This window comes from Theobroma cacao, chromosome 2 (genome assembly GCF_053813885.1).
Source record: "Theobroma cacao isolate CCN51 chromosome 2, ASM5381388v1, whole genome shotgun sequence".
In the NCBI taxonomy this organism is placed as follows: domain Eukaryota; kingdom Viridiplantae; phylum Streptophyta; class Magnoliopsida; order Malvales; family Malvaceae; genus Theobroma; species Theobroma cacao.
The window spans coordinates 49,365,463-49,383,392 of NC_142640.1; the positions used below are offsets into that span (position 1 = coordinate 49,365,463).

At 37.4% G+C, this 17,930-nt stretch overlaps 6 protein-coding genes, 1 non-coding gene and 1 pseudogene across 12 annotated transcripts; 4 read left to right on the top strand and 4 right to left on the bottom strand.

Moving 5' to 3' along the window:
* The first annotated feature begins 409 nt into the window (after positions 1-409).
* On the top strand, positions 410-2,948 carry LOC18610292 (uncharacterized). Its single transcript, XM_007045863.3, has 11 exons — positions 410-670; positions 754-901; positions 991-1,062; positions 1,138-1,209; positions 1,359-1,430; positions 1,512-1,655; positions 1,744-1,824; positions 1,936-2,007; positions 2,095-2,166; positions 2,571-2,642; positions 2,730-2,948. Exons 1-11 carry the CDS (start codon positions 592-594, stop codon positions 2,818-2,820), a joined length of 975 nt encoding a protein of 324 aa, XP_007045925.3. The 5' UTR covers positions 410-591; the 3' UTR covers positions 2,821-2,948.
* Positions 2,949-3,039: 91 nt separating this feature from the next.
* Positions 3,040-5,743, bottom strand: LOC18610293 (pentatricopeptide repeat-containing protein At5g66520-like). 2 transcript variants are annotated; one of them, XM_088803869.1, is made up of 2 exons: positions 4,752-5,743; positions 3,040-4,574 (listed from the first exon to the last, which is right to left on the bottom strand). In XM_088803869.1, exons 1-2 carry the CDS (start codon positions 5,469-5,471, stop codon positions 3,900-3,902), a joined length of 1,395 nt encoding a protein of 464 aa, XP_088659995.1. In that variant the 5' UTR covers positions 5,472-5,743; the 3' UTR covers positions 3,040-3,899. The 2 variants fall into 2 exon arrangements, 1 of the variants encoding a protein (XP_088659995.1); XR_016024705.1 differs by having other exon boundaries at positions 4,439-4,574; positions 5,222-5,363.
* On the top strand, positions 5,580-5,653 carry TRNAT-AGU (transfer RNA threonine (anticodon AGU)). Its single transcript has one exon. It is a non-coding gene; the product is annotated as a tRNA-Thr (tRNA).
* Positions 5,744-6,293: 550 nt separating the features above from the next.
* LOC18610294 (heparanase-like protein 2) lies at positions 6,294-8,583 on the top strand. Its single transcript, XM_018115058.2, has 9 exons — positions 6,294-6,500; positions 6,599-6,635; positions 6,715-6,895; positions 6,986-7,140; positions 7,217-7,450; positions 7,543-7,732; positions 7,826-7,951; positions 8,067-8,166; positions 8,260-8,583. Exons 1-9 carry the CDS (start codon positions 6,294-6,296, stop codon positions 8,581-8,583), a joined length of 1,554 nt encoding a protein of 517 aa, XP_017970547.2.
* Positions 8,584-9,684: 1,101 nt separating this feature from the next.
* LOC18610295 (Remorin family protein) lies at positions 9,685-12,160 on the top strand. Of its 4 annotated transcripts, none has more exons than XM_088803752.1 (6): positions 9,685-9,805; positions 10,448-10,580; positions 10,668-10,877; positions 11,030-11,465; positions 11,655-11,736; positions 11,813-12,160. In XM_088803752.1, the coding sequence occupies exons 3-6, from the start codon at positions 10,712-10,714 to the stop codon at positions 12,005-12,007; spliced, it is 879 nt and encodes a 292-aa protein (XP_088659878.1). In that variant the 5' UTR covers positions 9,685-9,805; positions 10,448-10,580; positions 10,668-10,711; the 3' UTR covers positions 12,008-12,160. The 4 variants fall into 4 exon arrangements, with proteins under 4 accessions (XP_088659878.1, XP_088659876.1, XP_088659877.1 ...); XM_088803750.1 differs by having other exon boundaries at positions 9,716-9,805; positions 10,483-10,580; XM_088803751.1 differs by having other exon boundaries at positions 9,716-9,805; positions 10,483-10,580; positions 11,816-12,160.
* A 628-nt stretch (positions 12,161-12,788) lies between these two features.
* LOC18610296 (RING/U-box superfamily protein) lies at positions 12,789-14,545 on the bottom strand. The gene is made up of 2 exons (XM_018115065.2): positions 14,287-14,545; positions 12,789-14,049 (listed from the first exon to the last, which is right to left on the bottom strand). Exon 2 carries the CDS (start codon positions 13,937-13,939, stop codon positions 13,148-13,150), a length of 792 nt encoding a protein of 263 aa, XP_017970554.2. The 5' UTR covers positions 13,940-14,049; positions 14,287-14,545; the 3' UTR covers positions 12,789-13,147.
* Positions 14,546-15,496: 951 nt separating this feature from the next.
* LOC18610297 (nodulin-related protein 1 pseudogene) lies at positions 15,497-16,283 on the bottom strand (annotated as a pseudogene). The gene has a single exon (XR_016024611.1). The product of XR_016024611.1 is annotated as a nodulin-related protein 1 pseudogene (transcript).
* A 325-nt stretch (positions 16,284-16,608) lies between these two features.
* On the bottom strand, positions 16,609-17,279 carry LOC18610298 (nodulin-related protein 1-like). Its single transcript, XM_018115067.2, has one exon. It carries the CDS (start codon positions 17,200-17,202, stop codon positions 16,810-16,812), a length of 393 nt encoding a protein of 130 aa, XP_017970556.1. The 5' UTR covers positions 17,203-17,279; the 3' UTR covers positions 16,609-16,809.
* Between the last annotated feature and the right edge of the window lie 651 nt (positions 17,280-17,930).

A 17,930-nucleotide genomic window follows, 5' to 3' on the forward strand; every position in this document is an offset into this window, starting at 1 on the left:
AAATAAATTAATTAGAATATAACATCAATTCTTATATAACTATTTTATATAAAAGTAAATTTATGTATTTAATGTTTCAAAACAAATTACATTCTATAAACTTGATTCTTTTTTATATTAGAAAATAAGAGGAAGCATGCAACAATATTTACTAAATCGAACATCCAAGTGCTTTAAATTCTTAAATATGATTAAAAAAGTTAAAAAATTTAATTAAAAATAAAATATAAATTGTTTTTAGATAAAATTTTTATGTATTAAAAGAAATATTAATGTATAATGGAGAGTGAACAAAACCGCGCCACATGGGATCCGACCGAACTGCCGACGTTGAAAACTATGTAAGACCGGGCCCACAGTTCGTCTTCTCAACCAATCAGAAAAAAGAAAATTTAAAATAAAAAAAAAGACGGAAGTAGCAGGCTTTCCATTTCCGCGTCTTCCCCGAACGAACTCAAATCCATACTGTCTCCCACCTTCAGCAATCCGTGAAGAAACTCGGATTTCCAATTATTCAGAACTTTCCTTTGAATTCTTTAACTATGGTTTCCCTCTTCAATCTCCAATTCTCGTAAAAAGAAGGGAAAAACAATGACGCGTTTATTGCCCCTGTTCTTCATTTTCTCTCTGTTCTTCAGCCTCTCTTCTTCCAAAACTCTCAAACGCGACGGTGATATCCCTGATTTCCTTGATTAGGATTCTTTTTCTTCTTTGTTTTATTGATTTTTTTTTTTTGTTTTGGGATTTTGGCAGTTAAAGCATTGAACGAAATTAAGGCGTCGTTGGGGTGGAGAGTGGTGTACGCTTGGGTCGGTGACGATCCTTGCGGTGACGGAAACCTGCCGCCTTGGTCTGGCGTCACATGCTCCCTCCAGGGTGACTATAGAGTCGTCACCGAACTGTAATTTTCCTCACTTGGTTTTCAAATTTAATTACATTTATTTGTTTTTCTTATCATTTTATTTATTTTTTGTTCGTTTAATTTTGCAGGGAAGTTTATGCAGTGTCGATCGTCGGGCCATTTCCCATTGCGGTGACGAATTTGCTGGATCTTACACGACTGTACGGTTAATCTTTTAGCTGATCATTAAATTTGTATTTTCAATAAATAATCTCTTTGTTTATTGCATATCGCAGTGATCTGCATAATAACAAGCTGACCGGACCAATCCCGCCTCAAATCGGACGGCTCAAACGTCTTAAAATACTGTATGTTCCCCTTATTTTCTCTTAAAATTATGTGCGTTCTTCAGCTTCATAGCTGGAATCTGAGATTTTGGAATGATGGGTACTTTTTGTTAGGCTTTTTGAACCTTGATTTGATGTCATTCCTTTGCTTTTCTGTTTGTTTGGTTTAGTAATTTGAGGTGGAATAAGCTACAAGATGTACTTCCTGCTGAAATTGGTGAACTTAAGAGTCTAACACATCTGTAAGTAGTACCTGCTTCATTAGTTAGACTGTTGTTCTTTTTTCTTTTTTGATTTCATACTTGTATGGAATTTGTTTGTAGGTATCTGAGCTTCAATAGTTTGAAAGGGGAAATCCCCAAGGAGCTTGCAACTCTACCGGAACTTCGCTATCTATATCTACATCAGAACCGTTTTTCAGGGCGTATTCCAGCAGAGCTAGGCACCTTGCAGAAGCTTCAGCACTTGTAAGATTACTTATCTCCATCAATGCATGATCATATCCGTTGAATTTTTAGGACAGACATCCGATCTAAACATGCCATGTTTTTGTAGGGATGTTGGGAACAATCATTTGGTAGGTACTATAAGACAACTCATACGCATTGATGGTTGCTTCCCATCACTTCGGAACCTGTAAGTTCATTTCAGTTGATGATTCTTGGTTTTTTTTTTTTTCAAACCCTGGGTTATATTGAATGAATGGCTTGTCGCAGTAACTTTTGTTTGAAACTTTTTGGCATGTAGTTACCTGAACGATAATTACTTAACGGGAGGAGTTCCAGCAGAGTTAGCAAGCCTGACAAACTTGGAAATCTTGTAAGTAATAGCGGTTTAACCTTTGGGGATATGTTAAAGAGTGCTCCGGTCTTAACTCTGATTTATCAATTGTTGTATGGGTTACAGGTACCTATCCAACAACAAACTGTCTGGAGTAATACCATCTGAAGTTGCTCATCTCCCTAGGTTGACTTCTTTGTAAGTTTCTTGTTTGATGTTTGTGATACTTTGTATTTCTTCTGGATCTGTCTCAGGTTTTTTAGTTTCAATTTTACATGAATCGAGCTGCCTGGATTTTAGTCTATGTGACTCAAATAGACTCTTCGTTAAAAGCTTGGAGCATCAACATCTGAATTGATGCCTCTTTGTCACTGGGTTTGCCTTATCGTCCAGCTTTCTGAGCTAATTTTGCATTTTGCTGTCATGTTTGCTGGTTGGATCTAAGTGGCATGCTTGCTTCTTTCTTCAATTAAGAAAATTAGGACAGACTACAGCAATCTATTCTATATGCATGTATCTGGAGTCTTGTACACAAAAATGCATGTAGGTTTATGAATTTGTTTCCGTACATGTTCTTATATTTGATCTTATTTGAACTGCAGGTATTTAGATCACAATCAGTTTGCAGGAAGAATTCCTGAAGCACTCTACAAACATCCCTTCTTGAAAGAAATGCAAGTTCTCTTCAGCACTCTTGTTCCTGCAAACTTGCAACTCTTATAACGTCTGTTAATTGACAATTTATTGTACTTTCTTTACAGGTACATCAAAGGAAATTCATTCCGGGCAGGAGTAAACCCAATCGGTGTCCACACCGTCCTGGAACTTACTGACTCGGAGTTCCTAGTTTAGTCAAAAACAGCAATATAGTATTCTTTATTGTTATATCATTTTTGGGAAATTGTGATCATGTTTGCCTTGACGTTGGTTTATCTAGTTCTCTGGCAATGGAAATCTTAATGTTTACCCACTGAAGGAAACTGATAGAAGAAGCAGGTCAAGGTTTCCATTGGTTAAGAGCATACCTTCATTGTTTTCTTTTGATTCTGGGGTAAAACAAGATATCTTAGCTTCTGCCATAAAATAGACATTTTATCATTTGCCCAAGACAAGGAATAGCACTGTCATCACAATAAAGTGACAGTGAAGGGTATGCTGGTAGTTACGGGGGAGTGTCTGAACTTGTCCTATAATAAAAAAAAGCGGGCCAAAATCACCAAAGATGAACTGAGAAGAAGCTCTCAGACAACAAGCTAAACGCATGTTTAGGCCTTTGATATAGAGCAGATCTGAGGTGCATGATTACACAATTCAAAATGACAAGATCTGATCAAAAAATGAAAAGTAGCATTATAGGTGACATTGACATGGATATCACTATACCAGCTATAAGCATATACCTTTGGAGTCAGCTGCGTGAACACTGAATTTTTACCTCAATTTGGCTAACAGGGTAGGAATGTAGTGGTGCACATAGGAACTATTGACTTGGGGGAAAGGAGTATATTGGCATGCCTGGTGCAATCAGCACATGGAAAGTCAGATTGAGATGGCTTTCTCTTCACCAGATAAGAGGATCTCCAAGCATTTATCATCTTTTTTTCTGTAGAATTGTTGAGCCCCTCCTTACCGTCCATTACATTTGATGTGTTGTCCACAAACCACCATTTAACTATGTGAAACTCCTATAAAATAGTGACTCTTAACTGACAACATCCACTTTGGGTCCATAAAAATCTGGAGAACTGTCTGTATAGATTCGTTCACAGATGCAGGTCTATAGACTCTTCATTCAACACCAACATTTGGCTGAAGGTATACCAAAAACAACCAAAAAACTAAGCTGTTGCTGGTGCTTCATTCGTTACATGGTATGCGCAACAGTAACTGGTGCTGCAACGGATAAGGGCTCAAACAGTCAGCCATACTGACTAAATATATATTGTCCTGTAATCCATTTGCTTTTCTAACTTTTCCAAAATCAAGTGTATGTCTTCCATTTGTGGGTGGCTTTTCTCCCCAGCAATAAACTCATGAACTACTCCAATGATCTTGACAGAGCTGCAACCTGGTACCTTATTCACACCTCGGTTTTTCATCATCTGTTTTATTATTTTGGCGTCATAATATTTTCCCGAGGCTGCATAGAGATTTGAGAGCAAAACATACACCCCACTATGATCTTCAAGTTGCATGAGCTTCTCAGCTGCAACCTCAGCCAGTTTGGTTTGTCCATTACTACAGCAGGAACTCAGCAATGCTCTCCAGGCAATGGCTTCATCAGAGGGATTGCTCGAATCAGGCATTCTTTGAATTATTTTATTTGCTTCTTCGAAGAGCCCACCTCGGCTAAGTAGGTCAATTATACACCCAAAATGTTCACTTTTAGGCTCAATGTTGTACACCTTACACATTCTATCCAGTATCGTTAGACCTTCAAATGCCATGCCAGAATAACTACAAGCACTAAAAACAGCAATGAAAGTAATGTCATCAGGCCTCACTCCATCCTTCTCCATTTGCCAAAACAGTTCAAGTGCACTTTCTCCATCTCCATGCATCGCCATCCCAGAAATCATGGCATTCCAGCTTACAACATCTCTTTGCTGCATTCCATCAAACAACTTTTTAGCTATATCCAAATTCCCACATTTTGCATACATATCTAGAAGACAAGTACTCAAACGAAGGCTCAATGGAAATTTTTGTTTACCCAGATACTTATGAATCCAAATTCCGGTATCTAATGCACCTAAATGAGCACAGGCGCAAAGAACACTCACATATATAGCCTCATCAGGCTCTATGTCACTCATCTGCATTAGCCTGAACATATAAAGACCCTCTTTAAAACAATTATTTTTTACATATCCAGAAATCATAGCACCCCAAATTCCTGCATCCTTCACAGAAGCCTCATCAAAAAGCAATCTTGCAGTGTCAATATCACCTATTTTCCCATACCCAGAAATCATAACTGTCCATGAAACAAAATCTGGCCACGGAATCTCATCAAAAATGTACCTTGCTACTTTCACATTATCAAATGCACAGAACATAGCAATCAAAGCATTACCCACAAAAATGTCAAACACAAAACCCAATTTCAAGCAATGACCATAAACCAATTCCCCAAAGTAAAAATATTGCAACTTTGCACAAGCTTTCAACACATAAGGCAGAGTATAATTATCAGGGTGCATGCCCTTATCCAACATGTTATTGTAAAGTTCGATGGTTTTAAAGATTTCACCTTTGAGAAACAAAGCTTTGATCATGGTGTTGCAGATACAAATTGTGGGGTTTTCAATGCGTTGGAAGAGGTTGCAAGCATAGGTAACGCTGCCACGATTTGGGTTTGCGCAGAAAGCTAGAAGCCTGCTTAAAGCAAAGCTGTTGGTGCCAAGACCACACGTGATTGCGTGTGCATGAGCTTGCCTTAGTTGGTTCATGTTCTTGCATCTCTCCAATAGTTTTAGGCATCTCCTGCTACTGCTTGACATGAGTTTGACGACCACCTCCCTTTGCCCGCTAGAAAAAAATGGTAACCATAAGCTGGGGCTTCTTCTCTGCACAGTGTTTATCTAATCACTTGTTCGCCACCGTCGACAGCTTTCGTAGCTCAGTTGGTTAGAGCACCCGTTTAGTAAGCGGGAGGTCTTGAGTTCGACTCTCAACGAAAGCAAGGTAATTTTATTTTTCTCTGCTTGCCTGCATTATCAGCCTTTCTTCTTCCCGGATTCTGGCCGAAGCCTGATGAGAATTTAAATTAGAAAGAAATCATCTTCGCAATTTATGTGCAATATTTCTCCATCCTATTAATAAATATAATTTTTTTAAATTTTTTATTTTAAATGTATATAAATAATTCATAATTAATTTTAAAAAAATTATATTTTATAATACGATATCCAATATTTAAAATTAAAATTTCAATCCACGATTAGTACTTCAACTTAACAATATCCTACAGCAGCAGCTTTTTCTTTCTTTATTCTCCTTGGGTTTGCCATATAAGAGTCCTAAACTAATACTAAAACCAAAGTGATAAGCATTAGTTCAATTTGATTTGCCATGAAACACTCAAGTTCATAGATTCACAGAGATTCTGATTTTTCATTGTCACATAAATATACAGTTCCATTCGACTTGATATGAAACAGTCAGTTTAATAGATTCACTAGATCATAATTTCTTCATTGTTATCAATTTTTAACGGACTCTTACCATATACATATATAAATCCTACCACATCCACTAACATTACTTGTATTAGTTTTTCAGATCCCCCTCCTCCTGTTAGTTTTTCAGATTTTGTGATGATGATGGGTTTCAAAGGTTTAATTTGTTTCATCATCCTTCTTTCATGTCTGTCGTTCTCATCGGCAGAAGACGTGAAAGTTTCCATCAGAGGAGCAACTACAATCGCTAGAACAGATGATAACTTCGTCTGTGCTACGTTAGACTGGTGGCCAACAGAAAAGTGCAACTATAATCAATGTCCCTGGGGAAAAGCTGGACTTTTCAATCTGGTAAATTTATTTATTTATTTATATTTGAGTATGTGTAAATTATATTATTTTAGTTAGAAATCTATAACCTTTTCCTATGATATTATGTCTGTTTGCAGGATTTGGAAAACAAGATTCTAGCAAGTGCAATAAAGGGTGAGTTTTAAATTGCTGGTTTTCATTGTTGATGAGAAATAGTGTTTTTTAGACTAACTGTGGTGAAAACTACTTCCAGCATTCAATCCTTTGAGGGTCAGAATCGGTGGTTCATTGCAAGATCAAGTGGTGTACAAAGTGGGAAACGTTAAGAAGTGCACTCAGTTCAAGAAAGTCGAGGGTGGTTTATTTGGATTCTCCGAAGGGTGCCTACCCATGGAAAGATGGGACGAGCTCAATAACTTGTTCAACCGAACAGGGTATACTAATTTTTTTATTTATACTAATTTATTTTTGTTAAGGTTGAGATCAATAACTAAGTATCTTTATTAATCTCAATTATATTGCAGAGCAAAGATTACATTCGGGTTGAATGCTCTTTTGGGGAGAAATGAGTCCAAAACTGACAAGGGTCTTTGGGTTGGTGATTGGCGTGTGGACAATTCCAGGGATCTGATGAAGTATAATATTGAGAAAGGATACAAAATCGATTCATATGAATTTGGTAACTAAGATTGATTACTACCTGAAGCTTTATATACCCTTTTTTGGTTCAAATTTTGATCAGTAAATTTTGTCAGGGAATGAACTCTGCGGGTCTGGGGTATCTGCAAGGGTTGAGGCTAAGCAGTATGGTAAGGATGTTATAGCACTTAAGAATCTAGTAAGAGAGTTGTACCCAGATCCCAAGACTCAACCCAAGATCTTAGGTCCTGGTGGATTTTATGAAGAGGAATGGTTTAAGACCTTCCTGAAAGTCACAGGACAAGATGTTCTGGATGGAACCACACACCATATCTACAATCTTGGACCTGGTATACATACTGCACTAATTCATTCATGTTTCTATATATATATATATTTATGTATGTATTGTTTATTTCCTTGATTTGAATGATGCATGCAGGTAATGATCCAAGTCTGATTACAAAGATTCAAGATCCATTTTACCTGAGTCAAATTGCTCAGACATTCAAAGATGTTGCAAAGATCGTCGAGAAGTTTGCACCCTGGTCAGAAGCTTGGGTTTCAGAATCAGGTGGTGCTTATAACAGTGGTGGCAAAGATGTGTCCCGTACCTTTGCCAATGGCTTTTGGTGGGTTCCCTTTTGTTTCTCTTAGCCATTAAATTTTCTTCGTCTTGCAGATTAAACAGTTTGCTGATGATTCACTTTTCAAATCTAAAACAGGTATCTAGACCAGCTGGGTATGACATCAAAGTTCAATCACAAGGTTTATTGCAGACAAGCTTTGATTGGTGGCAATTATGCTCTCCTGAACACTACAACATTCGTTCCAAATCCTGATTACTATGGGTCAGTATCCTGAAGATTTCCATAGCTATTTTCATTCTTTTTTTTTTTTTTTGCTAAGTTTAGTTGCATTAGCCTTTCACCATCTGCTGATATTGGTTGGTTTCGTTCCTGCCAGAGCTCTTCTATGGCACCGGCTTATGGGAAGTCGAGTAATCTCTGCAACTCAGGATGTTTCTCCACATCTGCGTGTGTATGCTCATTGTGCAAAACAAAAGGCAAAGCTTACACTTTGATCAAATCTTCGTTTTGTTTACCATAATTTCTGATAGAAAAGTTTGATCAATTCCTGTTCTGTTTGTGTGCTGCAGCCTGGGATTTCCCTACTTTTCATCAACTTGTCAGGCGAGAAATCCTTCGAAGTCACCCTTTCCAACGCCATAGACCTGCAAGTTAAGCCTAACTTCGAGTTCAAAGGCTACGAGAAAAGGGAAGAGTACCATTTGACTCCCGCAGATGGAAACATCCAAAGCGATGTCATGTTGCTGAATGGAAATCCATTGAAGCTCAAGGGTGAATCCGAAATTCCGGAAATGAAACCTACGCGCGTGGATCCTAAGACTGCCATCTCCGTTGCCTCTCACTCCATCGTTTACGTAACTATCAAAGACTTCCATGCTCCAGCCTGTGCTTAATTATTCCACCATATTTGTTTCTTTTTTCTTTTTTCTTTCAGGAATTAGAGTTTTAGGCCTAGTTTTTATATGAACTTTCTAATGTTCACAAAAAATTTTCATTGTTGTTTTATATTTTCTTTTTATTTAGAGTGAAATAAGATTCGGAAAAGTTTTTTTTTACGTATATCATAAAAAAAATCCGAAACAAAAAAATAAAAATATTCTATTGATATAAAATGAAAACCGAAACCGATTTTCTTTTATTAATAAAAATTAAATCAGAGCTATAGTTGCATGAATTTCAAGTTTAAATATCCTTTGGAAAGATAAGGTTTGTAGTAATATAATAATAAATATAAAAGCATATGTATTTATTTGTTATATTTTGATTATAATCATTTTAAGTTATTTTTATTTGATTATAGTTTTCAAGCATAATTATAAATTAATATGAATTTCATCTCTGTTGAATCACTTCTATTAAAATCATTCACTTGACTTAAAATTCTTTATTCATTATATTTCTAAAATTTATCCAATCTGTAAATAAAAGTTTTAATTCCATTCAATCACTATCTTTTAAAAATTTTAAATTTTAAAAAAAAATCACTATCTTTAAAAATATAATTCACTTTGTTCAGAATTCTTTCTTCATTATAAGTCTAAATCATAACCATATTTAACTCTTTATTTTTTGACCCAAAAAAAAAAAAAGCTTGGGCCAAGGAACTACAAACTCTCAATTATTTACATTTCAGACTTTATATTATACATATATATATATATATATTTGAAAATAACATTAATAAATAATATATATTAATTGAAGAATCATGTACAATGCAAACAAATACTGATACCCAAAAAGATTCTTCAGAAACCTTTTGGGAAAAGAAACCTTCCATAAAGGTGTGTAAAAGATGAAATAATATAAATAAATCTGACTATTTAAAGAAACCCAAAAGCATGAAGGGAAAGAATACGTTTCTTGGCTGACTGCACCTTTGAGATCCAATCCGACCTTTGCATGCAAAGCATAATAACCAAACCTTGCTTGCTTTTGTCTTTGCCTATGACTTACCTTAACAATTCTTCCTTCCTCTAGGCTTAAAAGCAAGCAGCAGCAGCAGCAGCAGCAGCAGCCCCCTCCCACACCAATTCTTTGCTCAGAAAACAAGTTTGTGATATTCTGGAGAGAGTCATCTGAAACTGTAATGGAGGTTTTGATTAAGCAGATGAGGTAAAGTTCTACTTTCTCTTTTTGGTAAAGGAATTGGAGTTTCATTATACAGAAAAGCTGATTACACGGGTACTTCTATCTCTCATCCAACATAGGTAAAAGTAACATGTCCCATTTTCTCATTGATTTTTCTCAAATTTTTCGATTGTATCTCGTGAATAACTTTTGTTCTCACGGGTATATAATAAAGTTAGCAAAATACCTTTAATCCAAAGTCAACATATTTATTTTTATTATTTTAGTAGGTAAAATTAACGATCTAGTTTGTTACGAGAATAGAAATTATCCGCAAAATATTAACGGAAAAATAAAAATTATAATGTGTCACATGGAAGAAATTGAAATCACGAAAGGTGTTAATGGAATTTAAACCCTTTTGAAAGTAGAAATCAAATACTATAAGCAATAAATTTCTGCACTGTTTATTAAGACCAATAGCTGATTGAATTCCCCTACTTTTGTTTCTGACATTAGAAATACAGGAATTGCAGTAATCTTGTATAGAAACTTATTGCTTACTGAAGTGCAGAATATAGGGAAAAAGAAAACTAGCTGTGTAGATAAATTTGAGCAGAAGAAGTAAAAAAATATATCTGCTTGGAAACTTGCCTTTCACCGTGTGTAAGATGTTGATGTCCTTAGGGATCTGCTGCCATTTGACTGACCGCTTGTGTCAGGGGACGATTTTCTGGTGCCGGACGAGGAACAATAGGAGAGTCGAGCAGTGTTAGAAACCAAAGGCTACCACCACAAAAAACTCAATCTTTCAAAGGAGGTAGCATTTCATCCTCCATCATCATTTTAGAGAGTTAGACATAAAAGTTGAAGCAACAATGACAGAACAGAATTTTGGGTTTTGCAGAGAAGAGAAACCAGAACTGGTTCCAGAAACAATTTTCTCGCCAAATGATGAGTTGGAATAATGATTCAAACCGTAATACAGAGCAAGTAGTTGCAGTTGCAGCTGCTGCATATGTTATTGAAAAGATTGCAGGATCAAGCATCCATGATCAAAAAAGAAGCAGTGCGGGTCTTGAACCCTCTTTGATCAAGGATAAGAGCATAAGAGAAGGTAAGACATTTTCAATATTGAAACCTTAAATTGTATCTGAAAGATTCTCAGGTAAAGATGCAAAGCGTGAGAAATAGAATCCAGATATCCATGCAACAGAGCATTATAAATTTCTACATGCTGCTGATGCTTAACAAAAAATAAATTGGCAGTTGAAGGTTCAATGAAAGGTTCAGAAAGCGCAGAGAGCAAAGTGCCAGTAACTGACGCCACAGATGGAAAGGCTACTAGACCTGCTCCATCATTTAAAAGAGCTCTTACTTTTGCTGATTACATTGGCAGCACTAGCAGCACAAAACCCAAAAGTAATCAGAAACCAGAAAGTGCAGCACCAAAACCTGATCTCCCTACCAAAAAACCTGAAAGGGCAGCACCAAAACCTGATCTCCCCACCATAAAACCTGTAAGCACAGCACCAAAACCCGATCGTCCCACCATAAAACCTGGAACTACAGCAGCACGACCTGAACAGCCTCCTACCTTTACACCTGCGGCTCCAGTGATAGAAGTGAAAAAACAGAGTGCAGCAATGCCAGAGACAAAAGCAGAGGAATGGGAAAAAGCTGAGATGGCGAAGATCAAAGAACGGTAATCATCCGTTAGCAGCTTATTAAGTACTATCGTATGGTACCAACCAATTAGTAGCAATATATTAAAGCCAGAAGCAACTCAACTTGCATTGAAGCAACAAACGCATTGCCAACATTAAAAAGTCCATCTTCAATTCAACAAGCAATTACTATTATATCATCTTCTTCACTAACAAATAGATTACAGGTATGTGAAGTTAAATAGCACTATACTTGCCTGGGAGGAAAAGAAGAAGAAGAAAGCCACAAACAAGCTCAACAAAGCAAAGGTTGGATTTATTTCCCTTTTTTTTTTCTTTAATTCAAACTAATTCTTAGAAACTAACAGCGTATTTCTTGGGGCAGCAGAGTGAATTGGAGGAAAAGAGAGCACGTGCCTTAACCAAATTTAGGAATGAGATGGAATATATCAAACAAGTGGCAGAAGGAGCAAGAGTGCAGGCAGAGGCAAGGCAAAGAAGTGATGTGCTTAAAGCAAAGGAAAAGGCAAATATAATTAGAACAACAGGAAAAGTTCCAAGGACATGCTTCTGCTGCTGAATGTAAATAATTATGTAGAGTCATAAGTTTTAAGTCACATATGTAAAGATCATTTTCACAACGCTGTGACTAACTCAAGCATGCCAATCACAAGCAGAGACACCAGTAATTGAATAATTTAACACTTGCTTCAATGAGAAATTACTTAAAGGACCTCAAGTAGTTTTACTAAATCTTTCTGCCAATTTATGTTTGGTATGAACATATATGAAGACATATAGTAGCTGATACAGGAAAAATGCACCCGATTGTCCTTAGAGTTTCTTACTCAATCAAATTATATGTTTAGAATGCTAGGAATATGGTGATCAATTGCAGAATGAGTTTTCTCTCATTTTGATTATGAAGGAATTTGAATACTCTCCTTTAGATATTAAGTATGAAAGGAATGGCACATGCAGAAGGTAATAATTAGAGAGCTGAACCATTTCAGTTGTTCATAAGATGCAAGTACTAGATGCGAGCCCAAGCAAAAACCGGGACAACCCCTCCGCCCCTGTTCCTTTGAAATCACCATCAACATGAAGACTGAACCAAAAACTATGCCATTTCTGCATTCTGATACATTTAAAAAACCAGTTAAAAGATAATAGTAAGTAAAGCCATAGAGTCATTATGTTAAATGCTGCAATAAATCATAATAATTCTCAAGGCTAGAAAATCAAGCAACCAGCAAAACCATTTACCTGACCTCTAAATCAAGCATGCAACAATTTGAAGTACCAGATATCTTATATCAATATGCAGTAAGACAATAAAGGCGGAAAAAAAAGAGAGGAAATAAACACCACAATTAACTGCATTATATTCTTTTGGGAACTCCAGCTTGTACAACAGGTGAGCAGCCACTTCAATGGCATCTAATTCAAGGACATGATCACAATTTTAAAAACAAGCCTTGAAGACTTTTTGTAGTCATACTCCATCATTGAAACAATACATTAATCTGAAAGCTTCAGGATGCTAAAAAATCCTGTTACCAGCGACGGAGTTACTAAATTTCAAATAAAAGCATTGGGGAGAGCATTGGAAGAAGGACGAGGCCGGCTTAGGGATTACACCATTAGATGAATTCATCTGGAGATTGAAGTCATCCGGAGCCATAAATCCCTCAGACCTTTGAAGTGAGAATGCAGCATCTCATGAGGTTATTTCTCTTACCAGCCTATCCAACATAGGGAATGCAAAGTACAGTACCAAGAAAGATGGGATGGCGAAAACAACTGTCACCAGCAAGTAGAGTACTAAGATAACAGCACTCGCCGGTATTACAAAGAAGACAATTAGAAGGAATATGATGACCAATGGGAACTTGGATGTAAAGTGAATGAAGAAATCCAACGATTTATGAAGTGAGAAATGATGCCTCTCCACATTATTTCTGCCATCATTATCTTGAGAACTGAGTTGTCCAGGACGATGAGTATATGACCCTCTCCTAAAGACACCACTGGTCGCTTGATTTCCAAGCATTAGATTACATCTCGGAGAGCCAACCGGTTGATTGTATCCAGATGAAGTTCTCCTCCCAAGGCCATACCTATCCCCATTTAAGCTCTCAATCATCCATAGAAGGAAGAAATTCTTGCGAGGGAACTTGAGATTCCCCTTATAAACCAGCCGGAGCGATATCAAGTGGCACCACGGGCAAGAAATGAACAAAGGGATCTTGATTTGCTGAGTGGGGAGTTTCAAAACAGCAGGCTGAAGCCCCAAGATACAATTTTGGCAAAGGGTGTGACCACACCATAAGACGTAAGGCACATTCTCAACAATGTTGAAAGATTCCCAACAAATCGGGCATTCCAACCCTTCCTCTCTACTACCATTTGAGCACACCTCATCGTCCGAACACTCGGAACAAGCTCTATCCGCTTCTTTTGTACTCTTTAACCCAATGCTTGCAATGGCATTAGAAGCAAAACCCCACATCGTGACAGAACAATAAAACACAAATAAATCAATAACCACTGCAGCTAACTCTTAACTACTTAGACGGGAAAATCTGGGTCGTTTTCCAATCAGCAATAACTGTACCAAACCTTAAAAACAAAAAAAAAAATGATGATTTCCAAGAAAGGGAGTCAATCATTCAAATATCTTACAATTCTTGATTCTTAAACATAATTATGCTCATACAATGCAAAATTAAATGTCTGGAAGTGGGCAAGGTACATAGGGAAAAAAAAGGACAGAGATTGGAATCTCGAAGACAATGGGAAGCTGGTGGAGGGAAAAAAACAGAAGCGAAATCGCATAACAAATGGAAGAAGATTTACCTTAAAAGTTAGCTGAATTTGAGGAGAAAGGAAAAGGGTGGGGACCGTCGGGAGCAGAGAAGAGATCCAAAGAGAAAAGAAGAGAAAAAGGATTTCGGATTTCCCTCTGTCTCTGTCTCTGTCTCTCTCTTTCTCTCTCTGTTCTTCCTCGACGAGTTCGGGGAATTTACCCCATACTCTGTTTATAAATAAAAACCAACCTGTGGTCCGAACGGCAACAGTACAGCGTGTATAGCGCTTCAAAACGCCGTCGTTTAACTCTGCCATGGTTTTTTCCTTATAAAAATAAAAAACTTTTATTAAAGAAAAAGAAAATAATCTAATTATTCTAAGAATTAAAATTGTATTTACTCAAAGAAATGAGCATTTAAATCTATTTTTTTAAAATAAAAATATTATACTTATCATTAAATTAAATATTTATCTTTTATTAATTTACAAATAAAAATAATATTTACAGTACCCAGAACTCATGCAATTGTTTGGTCACAAGGATTCTTGCATCAAATGCTAGATTGTTGGTCATGGCATTCCACAGAACCTTGAGTAGTTCAACAATTATTTCTACCATTGTTGTTGTTGAGAATTTCATGGAATAAAAAGATAAATCGATTTTTATCTTGTTTTGCAATGCTCCCACAATTCTTGCCTGTTATTTCTTTATTCTCTTTAAGGAGCACCATGACTTCAATTTCCCATCTCCACCCTAATCCCACCCAACTCTTAATTACCACTGGAGTTAAGCTCTAATGGTTTAATTAGTTTTAAATCAAAACCATAAATCTTGGAAGGAATGAGTTAAGCTCTTGAATTACCACTTGATTTCAATTTTGGAAGGAAAGAGTATATACTATAACAGGTTCTTTCTGCTCAGATTTCTAGCGAAGGTTTTCATGTTTTGGCAAGAGCCAGGTTTGCAAAACCAGTAGACCTTGCTCCTCGGTCCTCAAGGAGAGTTCAGGACTACTACAAAGGTTTTAATCAGACTGTTAGGTTTGCGAAATGAAAATAAAAAAATAAAAAAATTCTTCTGTGAGAATGTAAAAATTGACATTATATTAATTTCTTTTTAATTTTTCAAGTTCCAACCACTCACATTATCGGATAGACTTGAACCAAGAGTTAATGGATTGATGAAAAGAAACTATTTAATCACTATTCTTTAAAAGTCCATTTGGATCTATACCAGATTTTCAATACTGAATTGCAATTGAACAACAAAAATTGGGTAATATTCACTTAAGATTATTGCAGTAGACAGACAGATTTGGCAGAATTCTAAATCACTTATAGCTGCATATTATACAGACTAATTTGCATAGAGCATACAGCAAGAAAGAAAGGGGAAAAAAAGAGAGGAAAACCAATCATTACAGCTTGCTCAACTACAGGGTTGATCAGTGTTTCTTCAAGAAACCTTGAGCCATCTTCAAGTAATCCCCATAGCCGCCACTTGCAGAATCCTGGTGGCCATGACCATGACCACCGCTGGCATGGGGCTCCGATTGTTTCTCAGGTTTGGTCGAGTGGGCAGAATGAGTGGTGTTGGGGGTTGAATGGGAAGAGTGGTACTGGTGCAGGTAATTCTCAGCCTTGTCAACATACTTACCAACGCCCTTCTCCTGATCCAGCTTGCCGTAGTGCGAGGCAGCACCAAACAGATCAGCGGCTGCACCGGCAACCTTTCCCTTGTCAACCTTATCGCTTTCATGGTGCAGTGAGTTCTTCGCTGCCTCCGCCACCAACTTAGCACTAGAGAGGAGCTCAGAGGAAGATTTTGGGGGGTGCTTCTCGTGGTGAGAGGTTGGTTTATTGTGAGGAGCTGACTCCATTGAAAGGATAGCTTCAGGAACAGGTGTAGCAATAATTGTGATAGAGGAGGATTGGCGATGATATCTCCTTTTTATCCCTAGTGGATGTATAGATGGCTGGTTGTTCCTTTAGGCATAGAAAATTAGACCATTGACCCTCGATGCAGGGAACCTTCCTTGCGGTGTCGGCTACGCGTTACCTTTCCTAGTAAAGACTAAACAGGATTCTTGCTTATTCTTGGTTACTTGATTTCTATTTGTCAAATCAAATTGTGAAATACGCGCTTAAAAATATATAAAAACAAATAGTAGGAAGTATTCTGGAAGAGGTGGGGATGGATTCAACCTTAGGTCATATTCTGAATTGATTCATACTAACAGTTAATCAGACAGATTTTTTTGTCAGACTGGGGACCAAATCCCTACCTTATCTGCTAGACTTTGTCCAAGTGAGAAAAGGCAGTAGGCCAAGAGTCCATTTAATCACCATTGTCCATGGCAAATATTGAAATTGAACATAAACAGGGTAACATTTATTTAAAGATTTGTGCAATAGATTAGCAGAATTCTCACTACTAACTTATTGCTTCATATTACATAGATTCGGATGGAGTCATAGACCATACAGCATAGGAGAAAGGCAAAAGAAAACAGATTAAAAGCCATCAACAGTGAACACAGCTCGGTGAACTACTACAAGACGAAATCAGTTTTACTTGAAGAAACCCTGAGCAACCTTGACGTAATCCCCAACGCCAGCGCTTCCAGAATCCTTGCCATCACCACCGCTTGCATGCGGCTCTGACTTTGCAGGCTCAGGGTTGGTCGGGGTGTCAGACTTTTTGGTGCCCGGGGTCGCTCCGGAAGACTCGTATTGGTGCAGGTAATTCTCTGCCTTATCAACATATTGTCCAATTCCCTTCTCCTGATCCAGTTTGCCATAGCCTTTGGCAGCACCTAGAAGATCAGCAGCTGCACCAGCAACCTTCCCCTTGTCAACCTTGTCGCTTTCATTGCTGAATGTGGATTTTGCTGCCCCGGCTACCACCTTAGCACTAGAGAACAGTTCAGAGGAAGTTGGGGTACGGTCTTTCTCTGACGCCATTGTTAAGTCTGGGAGAGCTCTAGCAAAAAGTTTATCAGTGACCAGGATATCGAAGATGTGATCATATCTCCTTTCTATCCAAGCGGATTTAAAGAAGCTCTTGACTTGCTAGGATAAACTATGGACCCACTTCAAAGTGTCGGTAACACGTGTTCGTGTCTTGGTTCCATGGCTGCCACGCATTGCCCTTTGCCTTTGTCAGTTTTGAGAGTCTTGATTGGCCTCACCATCGATATTTTTTCTCTGGCGCTTGGCTTCAGTATGATATCCAACCAAAGCTGTCGACGGAGCAATCCTATCCTGTAAAAAAGCTTGATATTTTCAAGTGCTCTGTCAATTGTCAACTGTCACATTGTCATCCCTTCCTCTCTCTCTCTCTCTCTCTCTACGGTCGCTGTCTGTGACTCGTGTCTATCCCGTGTAAGGTGCTCAACAATTAACATGCCCTCACGATTCGAGCAAAAAGTCTTAACGACTCGATAGGCATTTAATGGGAAGATTGGTGCTTACTGGTTAAAAGTTAAGAGTTAGACGACTACTCCGACAGGGCAATTTTACTCTGGCACTGGCATTCGATTAATACCCTATCTTTGTTAGTTAGTAGTTCCTATCTTTTTAGTCACTTCTAACTATGTAATGGGTATTATCCAAATCGTTTATATAAGATTAGAATAGTTTATAAACACGTGGAGGTTGAATATAGTTAATAATTTTTATATAGATATTAA